Genomic DNA, 17187 nt, shown 5'->3' with positions numbered 1-17187 from the left:
GGACGGACGAAGACTGAACAGTGGCGTCGCCGTTATGTAACGCCGCAGCAGTGAACTTCCTCTCAGCGCACTTCTGCCAGTTGAAAAAAAAAATCTATGGGCCTGTTTCTGAGTTCTCTTAGCCTTGCTTCAATGCTTCGACCACGCAGTGGTGGTGGGGAATGCGAAGACGTGGACCCCGACTTCTCCTGTGACCCTCCGCGAAGCACTAAGTTTTTGTGATACATACTGGAGCGCATCTGTCGACAATGGGTATGTTACCTTCTTACCAGCACCCTGTCTCAATTCTGCACTGATGCTTTTGTTTGTCCTTGAGTCAGGTAAACCTTCTATGAACGCCGGGCTCGAGCGTATCTTGTAGATTGACGAGGAAAGTTCAAGCAAATTATAACGCTCGCAGTCACCCACGAACAAGACACCTCCAGTATGGTTACTTTTCCTGTGATTGTCCTAGTCTGCACGCTGGCTGCTTCGTGCAGTTCAGTGTATGCTGCGCAGAGGTGGCCCTCGTTTCGGAAGACGGTCAACGCCACATGTCCGGAGCTCCAGCGCTGCTCCTGCGAGACTAGGAAGGACGGAGCTGTGTTGATGTGTACTGACGTCTCTAAAGATGAAGAAATCGACGCAGACATTGCCATGCTGAGAAGAGTCTGTTTAAAAAAACTAACATTGAGGAATGTCACAGTCATCGATCTGCCTGCTGATTGGTTTTCCAATAGAACAATTATTTTTCTCACTATCGATCGTTGCCCTTTGCGTGACATCAGAGAAACGACAATCAGTTCCGCAACCAAACTGCTGAAAATCGCCTTGAAAAAAACTCTGCTGAACAATCTGCCTTGCGGTTTGAGCGCCGCTAAGGGCTTGCATCATGTCATTGCAAGTGGAAATACCTTCAGAGTTCTGCAGGGCTCTCTGCACTTGCCCGAATTATATCAGTTGGACCTGCGATACAACAGCATTGAGGAGGTGGACGACGAATACCTGAGTGGTGTTACCAAGCTGAAGGTCCTGTTGTTGTCGTACAACAAGATCCAGCATATGTCGCCCGTTCTCTTCAAGAAATCAAGAAATTTAAGAGAAGTCCGAATAGCCGGAAACCGCATCACAGTAGTAAATGGCGTGTTTGAAGACTTGAGCTACTTAGAGGTAAGCCTATTATTGTTTCGTTACTTTTAGCTCTGCTTCAAATAGCAGCCATGAGTTAATTAATGGTTACAACACATGCTATGTAACCTTGCTCCAAATGAGAACCTTACTCATACGAGCACACCACGACAGTATCAAGTATTCTTTCCTCTTCTTTAGCATTCCTTTCTGGATCATGCTGAACATGGCTGAACGGCGCTATCGAAGCCCTTTCTTGCACGCTATAGAGTGGAGCGTATATGCGGTTTTGAATAGAACAGGCTTGACAAAGTGCGAAAAGGAGTACTGGCTCCGACACTCAGTGCGTTTAGGTTTATGATTTCTCTTAGCTTAAACTCTGTGAAGCACTCGTGAACACAGCTGCTGGAGAGCGCCCTAAATTGTTACAGCACTGTGCTTTGCTGAGTAGATGTTTTAGCTTTCTCGTAACTACCTGATGCCTGAGGTTCCACGCAATCACTGCCAAACGCCACCTGAGAACGCCGTCCAGAAAAATGGGAAAAACGCGACACACATTTTTAAAGTGACATTATGGGCAACCGGAGTGTACAAGTTAACAATGCTCAGCATAATTAAATGTTACTCTACCAGGAACATAAAGAAATTGCATTTACAATAGGCGCCGCTGAAAGGTTATTGTACCCAAACTACAGAGTTCGACAACATGTTTGCCATTTATCTCAAAACTCGCTCAGTTAGTTTGCCCTATGAGCTTAAGAAATCAAGCTATGTTGATTACAGGGCTGGCCATACACGTGACTCATTGTGGTATGTTAATGATTCAGTACTGAGGCTCATCATTCAACACAGGCATCGCTCTAATAAGCGGTCTTCAAGTCCGCGCTAGCTGCTTTTACTTATTTCCGGCGTTTTCTCCTCTCCGAAGTTTTATGTCTTAAAATGATGTCATACTATAGCTTTCCGCCTTGATTGACTATCTACCCCCTCGTATACTCTTAAGAGCCATCTTAAAGCACCTCACGGAGAGCTAGAAAGGGTAATTGTGCAATAAATTTATTTCTTGGTTCAATATTCCGCCCCCCCCCCCCCCCCCCACACACCTTAGCCGAGTTTGCATATGTCTCATATTTCGCCTCACCACTCACTCTGGAGCATTCGGGCTTACGTCACTAACAACGCTCCCCACACCTTGCTCAACCATGTGCCACAAATGGCCAGATGTCTTCCTCCCAACCTGGAAGGTTTATTCTAAGGTCACCGCACACATAAAACCACGTAGTCTCTTCCCCAGACTAAACAAACTACACCAACCACCCAAATGAAACGAAGGGAAAAAACTTAAGTCAGCCTATACGGTCAACATGTCAAGGAGAAAACGCGGCAGAAAGCAGCATATGCTTTGTCACGAGCCTCAAGAAAGACCTAAAAATGGTGGGACCTGTTCAAAAAACCTGGTCTGCTTTAAAGATCACCCTTGAGCAGCCATTGATCGCGCGCAACAAATATCTCGAAATGTTGTATGCCCGTAATTAATCGACCTTTTAGAAACGCTTTCCTGCTATGCCTCTAGGGCATTGTCCACACCTAGCAATCCGGCAGGCTAATGTGCAGATGTTTGCAGGCGCACTGAAGAAATCGCAGTCAGTATATCCTGGCGTGCGGGAGGAAATCTGCTTCACTGATACCATTAACGCCGTGTTGTGAGCAAGTGTGTTGACATTTCCGCCCAGTATCACTAGATAACGTTCGAAAACATATCCAGCGACTCCATTTTCACTTCTTCACCCACAGCGATGGCTCAGTGACTCGTGTCTTGGCTAAGCGCCGGCTCCGAGTCAGTGACTTACTAACTCACACCGGTGTCTCAGACCTTGGTTGTTTGAAAAGAGCCAACGATTGCAGTCATTAAAACCAGAGAAAAACATGCAGGAATTTTTTTAGTTGTCACCTTGGTCACTGAAAAATCACCAGATCAAATAGAGAACTTATTTCGCGATCTCCTGCCGCCATAGAGACACAATCCAATTAAAGCAATTATATTTCATATGCACCAGAAATAAAAATTAAACTCGCCTACGCTTTACTTGTTTCGATGCCTATCGGATTGTTTCAAATGTCGCAGAGATAAATTCAATGGAATGCTGCTCCTGATTGTTTCATTAATTTTTTTTTTTCACACAATCAGCCTCGAGAACAACTTGATAGGGGACATCAGTGAACTTGTGAAATCGAGGATGCCATACCTCAAAGAAATCAATCTCGCCCACAACAAGATTAGCGTGGTACCTAAGTTCGCGTCAGCAAATTGCGTAATAGAAACACTCCGCTTGGGCGACAACCAAATAAGCTACATAGAGCCTACAGCTTTCAAGGCACTACAAAGACTCCGTCGTCTGGATCTCAGCAAAAACGAGATAAGTTACGTAAACGCATCTGTTTTTAGCACAGAATCAAAGTTGGAATTTCTAAACATGAAGGAAAACCAGCTGACCAGCGTGACAGAGATGTTCAGGCACACGCGCCGAATCAAGGAACTGAAATTATCTTCCAATCGCATAACTAGCATCACCGACGCGTTTAAATATCTCGGAAGTTTAAAAGAGCTATCCCTCAGGAAAAACCTCATCAGCCACGTTCCCGACGATAACTTCAAAGACAGTACGGACCTTCTGGAGTTGCATCTGAGCGAAAACAACATTCATTGGTTTGGTAGGAACGTGTTCCAGGGACTCGTAACTCTTAAAAATCTACGTTTACGAGGCAATCAGTTGGTTTCCCTTAATGGTTCCATGAGACACCTCGCAAATTTGAAATACTTTGACGCCGCCTTCAATGAAATACGTTACTTAGAAAGGGGTGAATTTGGACGAAACGCGTTCCTCGCCTACATCTCCCTGATGGGAAACAACATCACAAGCGTGGAAGGTGCCTTCACAGGAACTGTACATCTGAGAGGTCTCGGCCTCGCAGGAAATGGCATTGATTTGCTTCGCCGGAGCGATTTTCCGCAACGCATGAAATCTGCACCAAACGTGACCCTGGACCGTAAGCTATCACATTTGCTTACCAGTTTCGAAACGATGCGAAGTGGTTGAAAAGGTCGAACATAAATATGCTCGCCCATTACTGGCGGAAACGGCGTGCCCTGTTAGGGTATTGCTTTTGTGTGTGTGCGCCCCCGCACCCTCCTCCTAACGACCACTCGCATCCTCCTCCTAACGACCACTTGCCCTTCGTCGCACGCTGTCGCCAGATGCCCCCCCATGGTGCGCCCCCGCATCCTCCTCCTGTTTTGGGAAGCCACTCCCTCCCGTGGACGCTTCTCCGCTCCCTCCTTTCTTCGGGCGGCCAGTTCGGCTCCTGCCTCGGTCGACGCTGGTCGCACCCTCATCGGCTTTAAATAAACGAAGTCTTAAAGTACCGTGTGCGTCTTCGCTGCATTCAACACAGCGACCGGACACGACAGTGGCGACGAGAAAGTGGATTCGACCCGCGCTACGCAACGCTATTGACAAGCCATGGCTACGCGAGGGTTTCCCAATCAGATACCAGAGTTCAACGGCTCATCGTGGTCATCGTGGGTTGGACGCCTTCAGTTCTACTTTGAAGCTAACAACATCACAGACCCAGCCTTGAAGAGGGCCAACCTGCTGACGCTGTGCGGGGAGCAGACCTACGATACTGTCTGCGCCCTTATTCAGCCAAGCACACCAGCGGCAGTGTCTTACGACGACATCGTAAAAGCGCTGCAAAAGCACTACGACCCAAGGCCATCCGAGGTCTACAGCCGGGCTCGCTTCCAACGACGAGATCAACTGGGAGGAGAAACTGCGAGCGCCTACGTAGCCGCGCTCAAGAAGCTCGCTGCCGACTGCAATTTTGGAACGCTGTCGACAACAGCTACCGGGCAGGAGGGAGACGCAGCTTCTTCTGCTAACACCACCATGCTTCCCTTGGACGTGATGTTACGCGACAGATTTGTGTGCGGACTGAGTGACGAGTCACTGCAGCAGCGCCTGTTCGCTGAGAAGGACCTCACATTCAGCAAAGCTTACGACATCGCCGTTCGAGCGGAGAGCGCCGGTCACCAGCAGAGAGGGATTCGCCGGAACACCGAGCCGGTACACCAGACAAGCAACCAGGTGCGCAAGCCTTCTGTTGTTGTAAAATCGGTCAAAAAGGCACAACGCTGCTGGCGGTGTGACGACCAACACAACCCCCAGGGATGTCGATTCCAGTCAGCCACGTGTAATTTTTGCCACAAGCGAGGGCATATCGAAAGAGCATGCATTACGAAACGGAGACTTGCCAAGATAAAGTCACCTTCCCAGCCTAATCACAGCGTCAACGCCTCAGAGAATACGCCGCTATCTGATCTCCATGGAGCAACATCAGCAACACCATCTGTGTTGTACGACCTGAACACCATGAATCTCGGCACGCGACCGAAGATTTTTACAGAAGTAAGCGTACATCACCAGCTGATTAAGTTCGAGGTGGACTCCGGCGCAGCCTGTACTCTGATCAGTGAGGACACGTTCCGAACTTCATGGCCATCTGACGCACCCGCCCTGCAACAAGACGACACGCACCTGCGAACGTGGTCAGGACCGAATCTGCCACTATTGGGCTCTGCCAACGTGCAGGTTAACTACAACGGCCAGACCCATACGCTACCTCTGCTTGTTGTGAAGGGCACAGGATCAAGCCTTCTAGGGAGAAACTGGTTTTCTCCACTAGGCGTGATGATATGCGGCATACACCAGACGCCGAGCCAGAACATGGTTGAGCAACTGCAAGAGAAATACGAAAGAGTATTCTCGGAAGAGATTCCAGGAAACGAAGGGCCCCCGGTCACACTGGAGTTGTTGGACAACGCGCAACCCAAATTTCTGAAGGCCAGGCCGGTGCCGTTTGCTCTCCGAGATTCAGTTGAAAAAGAGTTGGACAAACTGGAGCAGCAAGGTGTCATCGAGCCGACGCAGCATTCAGAATGGGCCACACCACTTGTCGTAGTTCGCAAGAAGAACGGAACCATACGCCTCTGCGGAGACTACCGGAGCACCGTCAATCTTGCGACTAAAGCGTCCTCTTACCCGCTACCGACACCTGAAGAAGTATTCAGTGTACTACGTGGCGCAAGAGTCTTCAGCACATTGGACCTCACCCAGGCGTATCAGCAGCTGAAGGTGAGCGAGTCAACTGCTGAATTATTGGCAATTAACACACTGAAAGGCTTGTACAAAGTCAAGCGACTGCCTTTTGGCGTAGCTGCAGCCCCGGCCATATTTCAAAAATTCATGGAGACAGTGCTTCAGGGCATCCCAGGAGTTTGTGTCTACCTTGACGATGTCATCATCAGTGGCACTTCCACTGAAGAGCATGCAGTGCGCCTAGAGCTCGTTCTCGAAAGGCTAGCAAACGCTAATTTGTGCATAAGCAAATCGAAGTGCTGTTTTGCGGTGCCAGAGGTGCAATTTCTGGGACACCGAATTGATGCGGAAGGCATTCACCCTACCGAGGACAAAGTGCGAGCGATCACAGAAGCACGAGCTCCAACAAACAAGCAGGAGCTACAGGCTTTTCTCGGACTCTTGACGTTCTACGACCGGTTCTTGGAACAAAGAGCTACCGTGGCCAACGACTTATACCAACTCCTTCGGAAAGATGTGACATGGACATGGTCGCCACGCCATCAGCAGTCATTCGATGCCCTGAAAGACCTGATTCGAAGATGTACAGTCCTCCGCCACTACGACGAAAGGAAGCCTCTGCTTTTGGCTTGCGACGCATCACCGTACGGAGTCGGCGCGGTTCTATCGCAAACTGACGAGCAAGGAAGGGAAGCTCCCATCGCCTTCGCCTCACGTACGTTGTCGCAAGCAGAACGCAACTACGCGCAACTTGACAAAGAAGGGCTAGCCATCGTCTACGCGGCGACACATTTTCACCAGTACATTGCCGGCCGGAAGGTGACCTTTATAACCGATCACCGACCGCTATTGGGCATTCTGGGACCACAAAGGCCTATGCCACCAACTTTGTCTCCGCGAATGACACGTTGGTGCATCAAACTCTCAGCGTACGACTACGCTCTGGTCTACCGCAATGGGAGTAAACATCAAAACGCCGATGCGCTAAGCCGTCTGCCACTAGACGCAACTGTTGACGAACCATTTCCACCAGGAGACGTTCTGATGTTCGAAGCACTGCCAGAACCTCCGCTTACAGCAGGCACAGTTGCAGCATCTACGCAGAAGTGCGCAGCTCTTCGGCTAGTTTACACAGCTGTTCAACAAGGCAACGTGCATAAACTCAAAGGGGACAACTTCGACGCTTACCGCAGGCGAGCTACAGAGTTGAGCACCCATCGCGGCTGCATCATATTTGGGTCCCGAGTTGTGATGCCGAGAGAACTACGCGCACAAGCTATGTCTCTCATCCACGCCGGACATCGGGGCATCGTTGCAATGAAAAAGTGTGCCAGAAGCTACATGTGGTGGCCTGGCATTGACAACGACATCGAAACAGTGGTGCGAGAATGCAAGCCTTGCCAGAGCAGCCGGAGCGCCCCGCCGAAAGCTCCTGTCCCAGAATGGGAAAAGCCAGACACACCATGGCACACACTGCACATTGATTTTGCAGGACCAATTGAGGGCTGCACTTTCCTTGTGGTCGTAGATGCCTACACAAAGTGGCTTGAGATAAGGCAAATGGGACAGACGACTTCGGCAGCAGTCATTGACAACCTCCGATCACTATTTGCAACGTTCGGCCTGCCGCGCAAGGTAGTGTCGGACAACGGAACACCGTTTGTGTCTGCGGAGATCCTCAAGTTTTATCGCGACAACGGGATCTCATCAGTTACATCGGCCCCCTACCACCCAGCGACAAACGGACAAGCCGAGCGCTACGTAGCCGAGCTAAAACGCGCCCTTGAAAGAGATCAGACAGGCTCGCTGCAGCGCCGCCTTGCGCGCTTTCTCTTCAAGCAGCACACGACGGTTCAGAGCACAACAGGCGAGACCCCCTCGAAAATGATGTTCGAGCGTGAAATGCGAACCCAGCTCACAGCCATCCTCCCCGAGCCAAAGGCAGAGACGTTCCGGGAAGAAAAAGCAATTCCGCGCTGCGGCACGCTTAATGAGGGGCAGCGCGTCCTCGCCCGACAGTTTCTGAAAAAGCCACGCTGGGAGGAAGCTACAATTGTCAGACGCATAGGCCTGCGCTCTTGGCTCGTCAACATACATGGCACAGTAGCACGCCGACATCTCAACCAGCTGCGTAGATTTACGACGCCGTCTGAGAGCTGTCCGCCAGCGGAGAGAGCACGTGCACCATCTTCCCACATAGCCTGGCACCTCTTCCCGGAAGAAGAGACTTCGCCCAGGACAGACCTAGGAGACACAGCGAACAACAGCCAGCCTACAAGTGTTTCTCCCCCGAGCGCACAAAGCCAGCGCGCCTCCACGCGTGAGCGCCGACCCCCTGCACGATACCAGGCAACTTTCTAAGGGGGAAGGAAGTGTTGTGTCCCCTTATTGCTTTTGTGTGTGTGCGCCCCCGCACCCTCCTCCTAACGACCACTCGCATCCTCCTCCTAACGACCACTTGCCCTTCGTCGCACGCTGTCGCCAGATGCCCCCCCATGGTGCGCCCCCGCATCCTCCTCCTGTTTTGGGAAGCCACTCCCTCCCGTGGACGCTTCTCCGCTCCCTCCTTTCTTCGGGCGGCCAGTTCGGCTCCTGCCTCGGTCGACGCTGGTCGCACCCTCATCGGCTTTAAATAAACGAAGTCTTAAAGTACCGTGTGCGTCTTCGCTGCATTCAACACAGCGACCGGACACGACAGGAATTAATGAAAAATCACGGGTCAGTAGAATTATATGCTATAGCTTTTTATTTGCCTAAACGAGGGGAAACTTTAAAGATTATGTGGATATAAGTTAGCGTATTTGAAAGGAGGAAAAAGAATAGCGGACGGTCAATTGATTTAAAGCTAGGGAAACTTAAAAGCGTTGTTATTTCATGCACCAATCTATTCCAAATCAGATTCTTCATTAGCTCCCGCAAGCTTCGTGTATGCACAGATCTCTCGGGAGGCTGTCAATATTGTACGCAGATCTGCTGTCATCTGAGAAATTCGACTTTTCCTCTAGCGGTTCCATCTTCCATTACCATTTTGTCGTTTCTGGTTGTTTGTTAACGGCAGCTGTGACTACGCAAGATATGTGGCGTTTATAGATCTTGACGAGTCCTCATTCCACTACCGGCGTCTTGGTGCAGTGGTAAAGAAATGTGCGACTGTCCCAGCACGTCGCTGCTTCAAAAAAATCCACCTGTGGAGCTTGAGAAATGCAAGCTGCTTTTCGCGAGGAAAGTGTGGAGCAGCTCCCGCAAGCCAGAGTGTTGCACAGATATCTAGTTCTTCAGGGAGCCTATCTATTGCACACTCACGCCCTCTCTTGTCCCAGTTATTTTCTTTTTAATCGTTTTCATTTTTGCTGACTCACTGTCAGGCAGGCGTCGTCTCTACAAGTAGAGAGGGAAAGGCGAGGGGAACAGCTCGCAGGTGGCAGGTGAGAGAGGGTAATTCCCACGCCAGTGTTGGAAGATGAAGGCTTCACAGGGACGCCTAGGCCCGATGCTGACAGCCTACAGATCTCGCCGTCATGGCCCTCCTGATGCTGTCGCAATGAAATGTTCAAAGAAAGGAGCAGAAACACGACCAGAGAAAAGGAATGAGGGTGCCGGCCAGCGATGGAATAAACACTTCTCTATTAAAATTGAATATGTAGACCGGAGAGCTGGCATTCACTAATTGCACATCTGTTCGCATTGTAGGATCTCTTTCAAACACAACGTGCTTTTCAGCCATTATAATCAGTCTAAATAAATGAACCACGGTAATAAATCAAACTTACTTAATAAATTGAAAAATGGGCAGTAGTCCCCTGGATACATCGCACTCATACTGAACATAGCAAGAAGCACTCTGCGTTCTATTGATGGCCGACACCAATACGAAGGTGAGAAATAGGCAGGTAGACGAGCCGGCATTGCAGAAGTATCGTATAGATTCCAGAGATAACCGTACAGAAATCGTAGCAAATTGTTTAGGAGGAAATTACTTACGAATCCTTAACACCGTCTTACGTCAAAGAACGGTAGCCAGCGGACTTAAAAGAGCCCTCACTGGGTGGTCGAAACTGAAGTCCACTTCGCAACGTACTATCGGGACGAAAGTGGTATGCTCTACGCGGCGGGAGCCGGAGCAACGGAAAACTGGGGCATTTTGGCGATCTAAAGCACGAAACATTGAAATGAGTCAAGCGACATACCTGCTGACATTAAAGGTCACGCATTGGATGTCTCGATCCCAGATGCCGTCTGTAGACGGCGTTGCAACGCAGTTTTCCGTTGCTCCGGCTCTCGCCCCGTGGAGTATACCCCTTTCGTCCCAGAGTGTACATCCCTTCTGTCAGCATACTGGGCGTAGGTTTGTCCGACAAGCTTGGCTGTAGCTACCGTAGAAGCACCATCATCATCATTAGCATTATGAGCCTGATTACGCCCGCCGCAGAGTGAAGGCCTCTCTCATATCTCTCCAATTAACCGGCTTGTGCCAGCCGCGGCCACCCTATCCCTGCAAAATTCTTAATCTCATCCACCCGCCTAACTTTCTACCGCCCCGTGCTACGCTTGCCCTCTCTTGAAATCTAGTCCGTCACCCTTGATTACCATCGGTTATCTTAGCTTCAAATTATATACGCTGCCCAACACCATTCCTCTCGAATTCGACAATGGTGTCATTAACCCGCCTTTCTTCTCTTACCCACTCTGCCCTCTTCCTCTCTCTTTATGTTGCACCTATCATTTTCCTTTCCATAGCACGCCGCCCTGACCTTAAGATAAGCTGAACGCTTTTCGTTATCCTCCTCGTTTCTGCCCCATAGGTGAGTGCCGGTAAGACAAAGCTGTTGTATAAAAGGAATATTTGTATACTGTTACTCATGATCTGAGAGAATCTGCCCAATGTGTTTCACCCTATTCTTATTCTGCTTGTAATTTCACTCTCCTGATATGGATTTTCGGTCACTAGCCGCCTGTAGACACATTCACCTGCCACTTCCTACGCCTTGCTATCAGTTGTAAGCTGTGAACTTTCGATTCAGCACAATACTGAAGTCTAAAATAAGCGCGAAAATGAACAGTCACAAATTCGTAGAAGTGTCTTTTATTGCCATAGGTTGTGTCCCAGCAGCACTCACGTCCCTTCGTTGCATCCCCTCTCTTAGTTGTGCTCCTCGCGGAAGTTTCTGTCCGGGCACGAAATTGGCTCGAAAGCTTCTTTACCATTAAAAAGGCACTAAGAGCAGTGGTAGCATTCACCAGGAACATGGGTGATCTTGAGCGCTTAGAAAACCACAGACCTATTCCCTTGTAATCCCTGTCTCAAAGTGTACTAAAATAATTAGTAATACAACCATATACCTGCTTGACTGCGCTGAGACACGCAAATTAACCGGATGGTTTTTGGAAAGAGATTTGCAAAAAAAAGAAAACAATTTTTAATGAGATTGTTGATAATTTTGCAGTATAAAACTCATACGCTGACTAATCCTTTTATCTGAGTTTTGCAGGTTCTCCCAGCGCCTCATCCCCTTCCCCCGTCGCAGCCCCTTCAAAGCCTTTTGTTCATTATAGCCCCCCCCCGGATATAAGTTGTTCCACTATTGCAGCCTAACGAATCATGATTCACCTCCCACCCCTTCCTGACACGCATCCCCTCCCACACCACTTTCCTTCCCCACCCCCGGGGCCTTCCTCCTCGGAGCGAAGGCCCTATTTAATCCCTGCCGATGATGAACGCTTTGCCCAGACGAAGACAAGTCCCCTTGTCGAAACGTTGGCTCTAGCAACCTGAGGTTTTCCCCTCCCTTGTTCATTTTGTGATTGACATCCAAATAATAAGGGAGTTGGAAATCTGTTTTTCATTTTTATGGAACCTAAGAATCAGTAGTGCATGAAATTAGTTCTCGCACTAAGAGAATGCAGCCTTGTGGACGCAATGTATACGTCGCTATTTCACTAACAATTTCACATCAATTAAATATAGGTCCCTAGTCACTGCAGGAAGCGTGGATATTTATACAGGAAGCTTAAATATACATCTATTCGTTGAGTCTTCGTAGCCCGACATTCTACGTGTATATCTGCCTCCAAAATTCCAAACTAGTCTTTCAAGCAACGCATGCAACACGGTGCCTCAAGACGTGAAATTCCTTTGTGGTATCAAAGAGTCATTACGTAATACGCTAATTTTATTTCGCAACGCGAAAGTGAAACGGGCAGAGTGACAAACTTCACTTGCTCCTCTCGTTCGATGGCCAATGAACGTGACACGCAACAGCTAACGTGACACACTTGAGAAGTCCGGGCAAATATTGACTGCATCTAGTGCGTTAGAGAGCCATTTTTGAAAGCACTCGATTCGCGTAGCATCGAACATTTTCTTCATAATCATGTGAGCATATGGAACCGTGGAACAGGGGCATGCATAGTGTCTGAGAATCCTTATTTCGCACCTGAAAAACTAACATGATTTCGATTTGTATGACTGACTGACTATATATAGGTAACACCTATAAAATGACTTTATCAATGTCTTTTATCCGTAGCAACTTGCTTACAGTGTTGTCTTTCATTCGTTTCCGGTTCCAGACAACCCTTTGCAATGTGACTGCAGACTGGCCTGGCTTGTACGGCAGGACAGTGAAGTGCGCTTAACGCGTAAACCGATGTGTCAGAGCCCACCCTGGATGAAAGGGAACTCGCTTCACGACTTGACAGAGGAGAATTTGACCAAGTGGCAGGATGACGTTGAGCAGGGTTGCAGCTGCACCTGCCGTGATGATGCATTCGGAAACCGAGGCATCGTCGTGAACTGCTCGTCGGCGGAACTGAACCGGTTACCCAAAACGTTTCCTGAAAATGCGACTCATTTGGATCTGCGCGACAACCGCCTCGAAAAGATCGATGCCTCTCTCAAAGACGCCGCCCCTCATGTGGAAGTGCTTTCTTTACGAAATAATCTTATTTCAAGAGTCAGTGCGAATGCCCTTCCCAGCAAAGTGCACTCCCTCGATCTTAGGGGGAACAACCTGATGGAATTTCCGCACGCCCTGGTGATGGAACGCAACCTTACTTCGCTATGGCTGTCCGACAACCCTTTCCAATGCGGATGTGATGATTATTCATTCAGGCTGTGGCTGGAAGCTCACAGGAATGTGGTAAGGCTAGCCAGTGACAATCAGAGTAATCTGGGAAAGAGGGTTCTTCAAAATACCATATTTTATCATACTAAATGAAGCTTATTTTTGCTGTTTGTCGTTCTCTTCTTCCTGCGCTTCTTTACTCCCTTCTGTTGGCTTATTCTACTTGCCTGTCATACAGATTCCAGATGCCAGACACATCACATGCGCTGAAAGTTTCAACAAACTTGTGTCAGAAAGGGAATTTATCACCTTACGGGAAAGCCAACTATGCCCTCTGTCTTCTCCAGCATACACGACGTATCTCCTGTACGCCTTCGGTGCGTGTCGAAACGCAAAGCCATCTGCACTTTTCGATCATTACTGTATTGTGTAAATAGCCCTTGCGCCAGCGCCGATTCTTCCCTTTTGTATTCGCACACAGTGATGCTGGCGGTGATCCTAACACTCTCATCGGCGTACTTTTGCGGAAAACGGCACCTGAAGGACTGGATGACCATGCGAGGTGTCTGCAGCTGGGTGCACTGCATCAGGGAGGGGGACCTGAATGCAGAGAAGGTGTTCGACGTGTTCCTATCTTACAGCAGCAAAGATGCAGGCTGGGTCCATGAACAGCTGATACCGGGACTAGAGGCTGTCGGCTTATCCTACTGCACCTATGAGCGGAACTTCAAAGGTGGTTTCCTGCTGCAGGACATCATCCGCGACGCGGTCGCCTGCTCCAGGAGGACGGTGCTCCTCCTCACCCGGTAAACATGTTTCCCATAAAGCGGATATTTTATTGCACGGCTCTTACTCAATCCTAACGACTTCTCGGTCCTTTGCATGTCTGAAAGCAACGGGCGCTGCATATTTTGGTTTCTGACGAGTACTGCACGATCCTCTACTTCGACTCTACGCTAGAACTATGCCCGATCAGCCAGGCTAAACACTTCTGGCCACTTTTATGCGAAGCATACTAAAATAGCCCAACCCAGCTCCTCGAGCGCGGCGGTGTCGTTACCATTGACCTTGCGTGACCCCCATTCCATACCACGTGATGCGTGACGTCACAGCAGATGAAAAACGGGGGCCCAACTCGCGCCGTCGCGCGAGGCGTCGTGACAAAGGATGACCACGTGGTGCGTGACGTCACAGCAGATGAGAAACGGGGGCCCAGCTCGCGCTGTCGCGCGAGGCGTCGCGACCAAGGAGGATCACGTGATGCGTGACGTAACGACATAGGAGAAACGGGGCCCCAGCTCGCGCAGTCGCGCGAGGCGTCGCGACCAATTTGTTTCCTGCTTCTGCCGCTAGGTGCGCTGTAGTGAACACGTGATGCTGGAGCGGCGGTATACAAGGGGGTGCGCCTGCCTCTGCTAGGCGTACACGGGATAGAGATGCCTCCTGGAGACAGGGCTGCTCGTTGGAATGAGAAGCAAAAGTTGCGGCGTGCTACAGAGACTGATGAAGAGCGTGAAGAACGTCTAGCCAAGCGACGTGCTCGATATGCAACTCGGCGACAATATGCTTCGCATCTGACTAGGCTTAACCTAAGCTAAGCCTCAGCCATTTTTTGATTTCTGTAGGACTTTGGACTTCGGCGCTCCTTGAAAGCGAACTGAAGGGGTCCATTGCAATTTGAGCCTATTCTACTATTCAAAAAAGATTTTCATGGCTGCCCCTCCACTAAACAAAATTGTTCTGACCTCTCCATACGCGTAGTCATGACTGGGTTTCGGCACTTCTTTTCCGTAGCGGGTAGCCATGCATAGCTGAAAATATCAGCCCAGGATAGGACGTGGTGTTCAGTACCGAAGCTACGTTCATTTTGATTGTCCTCTGTGATGGATGTAAAGAATACTTCGGTATGTAAAGGCCACTGACTCACCCTTCGAATTTACGAATAACACGTGCTCTGAAATGTAGCCCGCATGCTAGGAATCACTGCTCTTGGGCCATTTCCACGATTGTTTCATAATACAAGGTGAAGTGTACGCAGTAATACTGGGAATGTTGTGATATTGTTTCTCATCTCCGACGTTAATAGGTTAAGTATAACTAGTTATGTTAACGTTCTTTAATTCCCAACTTATGGGACGTTTTGACCCTCATTTCGCACTTGACAGATTTTATGATGGTTAGCAGGTGGGCTTTTAGAATCGCTCTTTTCAAGGCAAATGCTGATGATGCGTTCTCACTCCTGCAGGAACTTCGTAGCAAGCGAGTGGTGCCGCTGGGAGTTCCGGTTGGCGCATCAGAAAGCCCTGGAGGACAACGTCAACAGATTGATCATTGTGCTTGTAGACGAGGTTGCCCCTGGTTCTCTAGACGAAGACCTGCGCCTCTACATGCGCGCGGCGAATTACCTCCGCTGGGGAGAGCCAAACTTTTGGGACAGGTTCTACTGCTCGATGCCCAAGAAGGATGCAAAAAGGAAGCTCATCAAGCACAAACCACTGCAGCCTGCTCTTGCCGAAATCGACTTGGTTGAACTGAAAGAGGCCGCGGCTTAGAATGTTTAATTCCACTGCATTTATGATATGAGTAAGATAGCAAGGCTCATAAGCATCTGTGCCTCGTCTCGTTGCGTATAGAGGTTTGTGCTCTGGACTCTGGTCCCTTCCTATGCCTGTGAGAACGTTTGCTTGAGGCTATAAAAATTACAGAGTACTGCCTGCCGGGAAGGCCTTGTAGGAATTAATAACGCACTCCATACAAAACGAGTCAGTGTCAGACGTTGCAGATGCCAAATAATATTTAAGAAAGAGACCTTGGAGCGCATGCATCAAACAGACTCGTAAATACAAACTGGAAACAATACAGAATAGGGTACTCTTGTTTCATTCTATTAAATTATGACAGCTCACTAAATATGTGAAAAGCGAAAGCGAACTTTAAAAACCGGTTCCTAAAAGTGAAATAAAATACCGCAAGTGCAAGACTTTGCGCGATATTTATCCTTCTAAAACTGGTCGAAACAAAGAAGAGCATTTAATGCCTCCACCTTAAGTTCGCAGAAGAAAGAACCACAATTCAAACTTAACGTATTTCTTCTTAGAAGTACTTTTTGTCAGAGCAGACAATGAAAAGAATCTTTCACCACCAGACGTTGTTAATGTCATACCAAATTTTGTCTTTTTCTCTAAAGTTCAGGATTTCATGTTGTGTGTGTTCAAAAGTGACCCCCCCCCGCCCCCTCACCCCCGCTTTATTGCAAAACTGGCGAAGATAGTAGCAAATAATTAAAAAATACGTCTTGAGACGTTCGCTCGCACAAGCATCAAAACCTGCAAAAACGTCAATTATTTCGTGCGTGGTAAAATGCTAAAAATATGTTTTTTCCTCTTCAAGAAACCATAATTGAAATAAATCAAAAATATTGCCTGTGTCACTCACCTGCAGTTGTTGAAAGGAAACTGCAGTTATTACTTCCCAAGGAAGGTTATTGATGTCAGAAGTGTTTCCTCTTAAAGGGGCTATCACAATGCACACAGTAAATACCCATTTCAAGCAAACACTAGCAGTTTCTGAAAAAAATCACAATGTTCACTTGATTCACCGCAAAGTTCGTAATCGCTTCTTCAGGGTGTGACTATTCGCACAGACAATCCCTGAGTCAGTACTTCAGCTTCCTGGCGCCGTCTACGCTCCGGAGCTCAAGGACTGGCTAACAGAGATCCGAGCTCGGAGCTCGAGTGACCTTATTTCCTGCTACTTTCTTTCTGGTTCATTGCTTCTTGGAATTTTCGCTCCTATAGTTACCGTAGAAAATAAAACTACAACACAATTTTTTCTACTCTATGTCACTGATTGATCCCTTG

The 17187-nt window shown here is 48.7% G+C and overlaps 1 protein-coding gene across 1 annotated transcript; it reads left to right on the top strand.

Annotated features, from left to right (window-relative positions):
• The first annotated feature begins 3876 nt into the window (after positions 1-3876).
• On the top strand, positions 3877-15879 carry LOC149333764 (protein toll-like). The gene is made up of 5 exons (XM_089557800.1): positions 3877-4155; positions 12834-13402; positions 13566-13704; positions 13809-14133; positions 15573-15879. The coding sequence occupies exons 1-5, from the start codon at positions 3900-3902 to the stop codon at positions 15877-15879; spliced, it is 1596 nt and encodes a 531-aa protein (XP_089413926.1). The 5' UTR covers positions 3877-3899.
• Positions 15880-17187: the final 1308 nt, after the last annotated feature.

The sequence above is a fragment of the Amblyomma mixtum genome, chromosome 8 (genome assembly GCF_055824585.1).
Source record: "Amblyomma mixtum isolate Tamu chromosome 8, ASM5582458v1, whole genome shotgun sequence".
In the NCBI taxonomy this organism is placed as follows: Eukaryota; Metazoa; Arthropoda; class Arachnida; order Ixodida; family Ixodidae; genus Amblyomma; species Amblyomma mixtum.
This window is presented reverse-complemented; position numbering and strand designations above follow the sequence as displayed.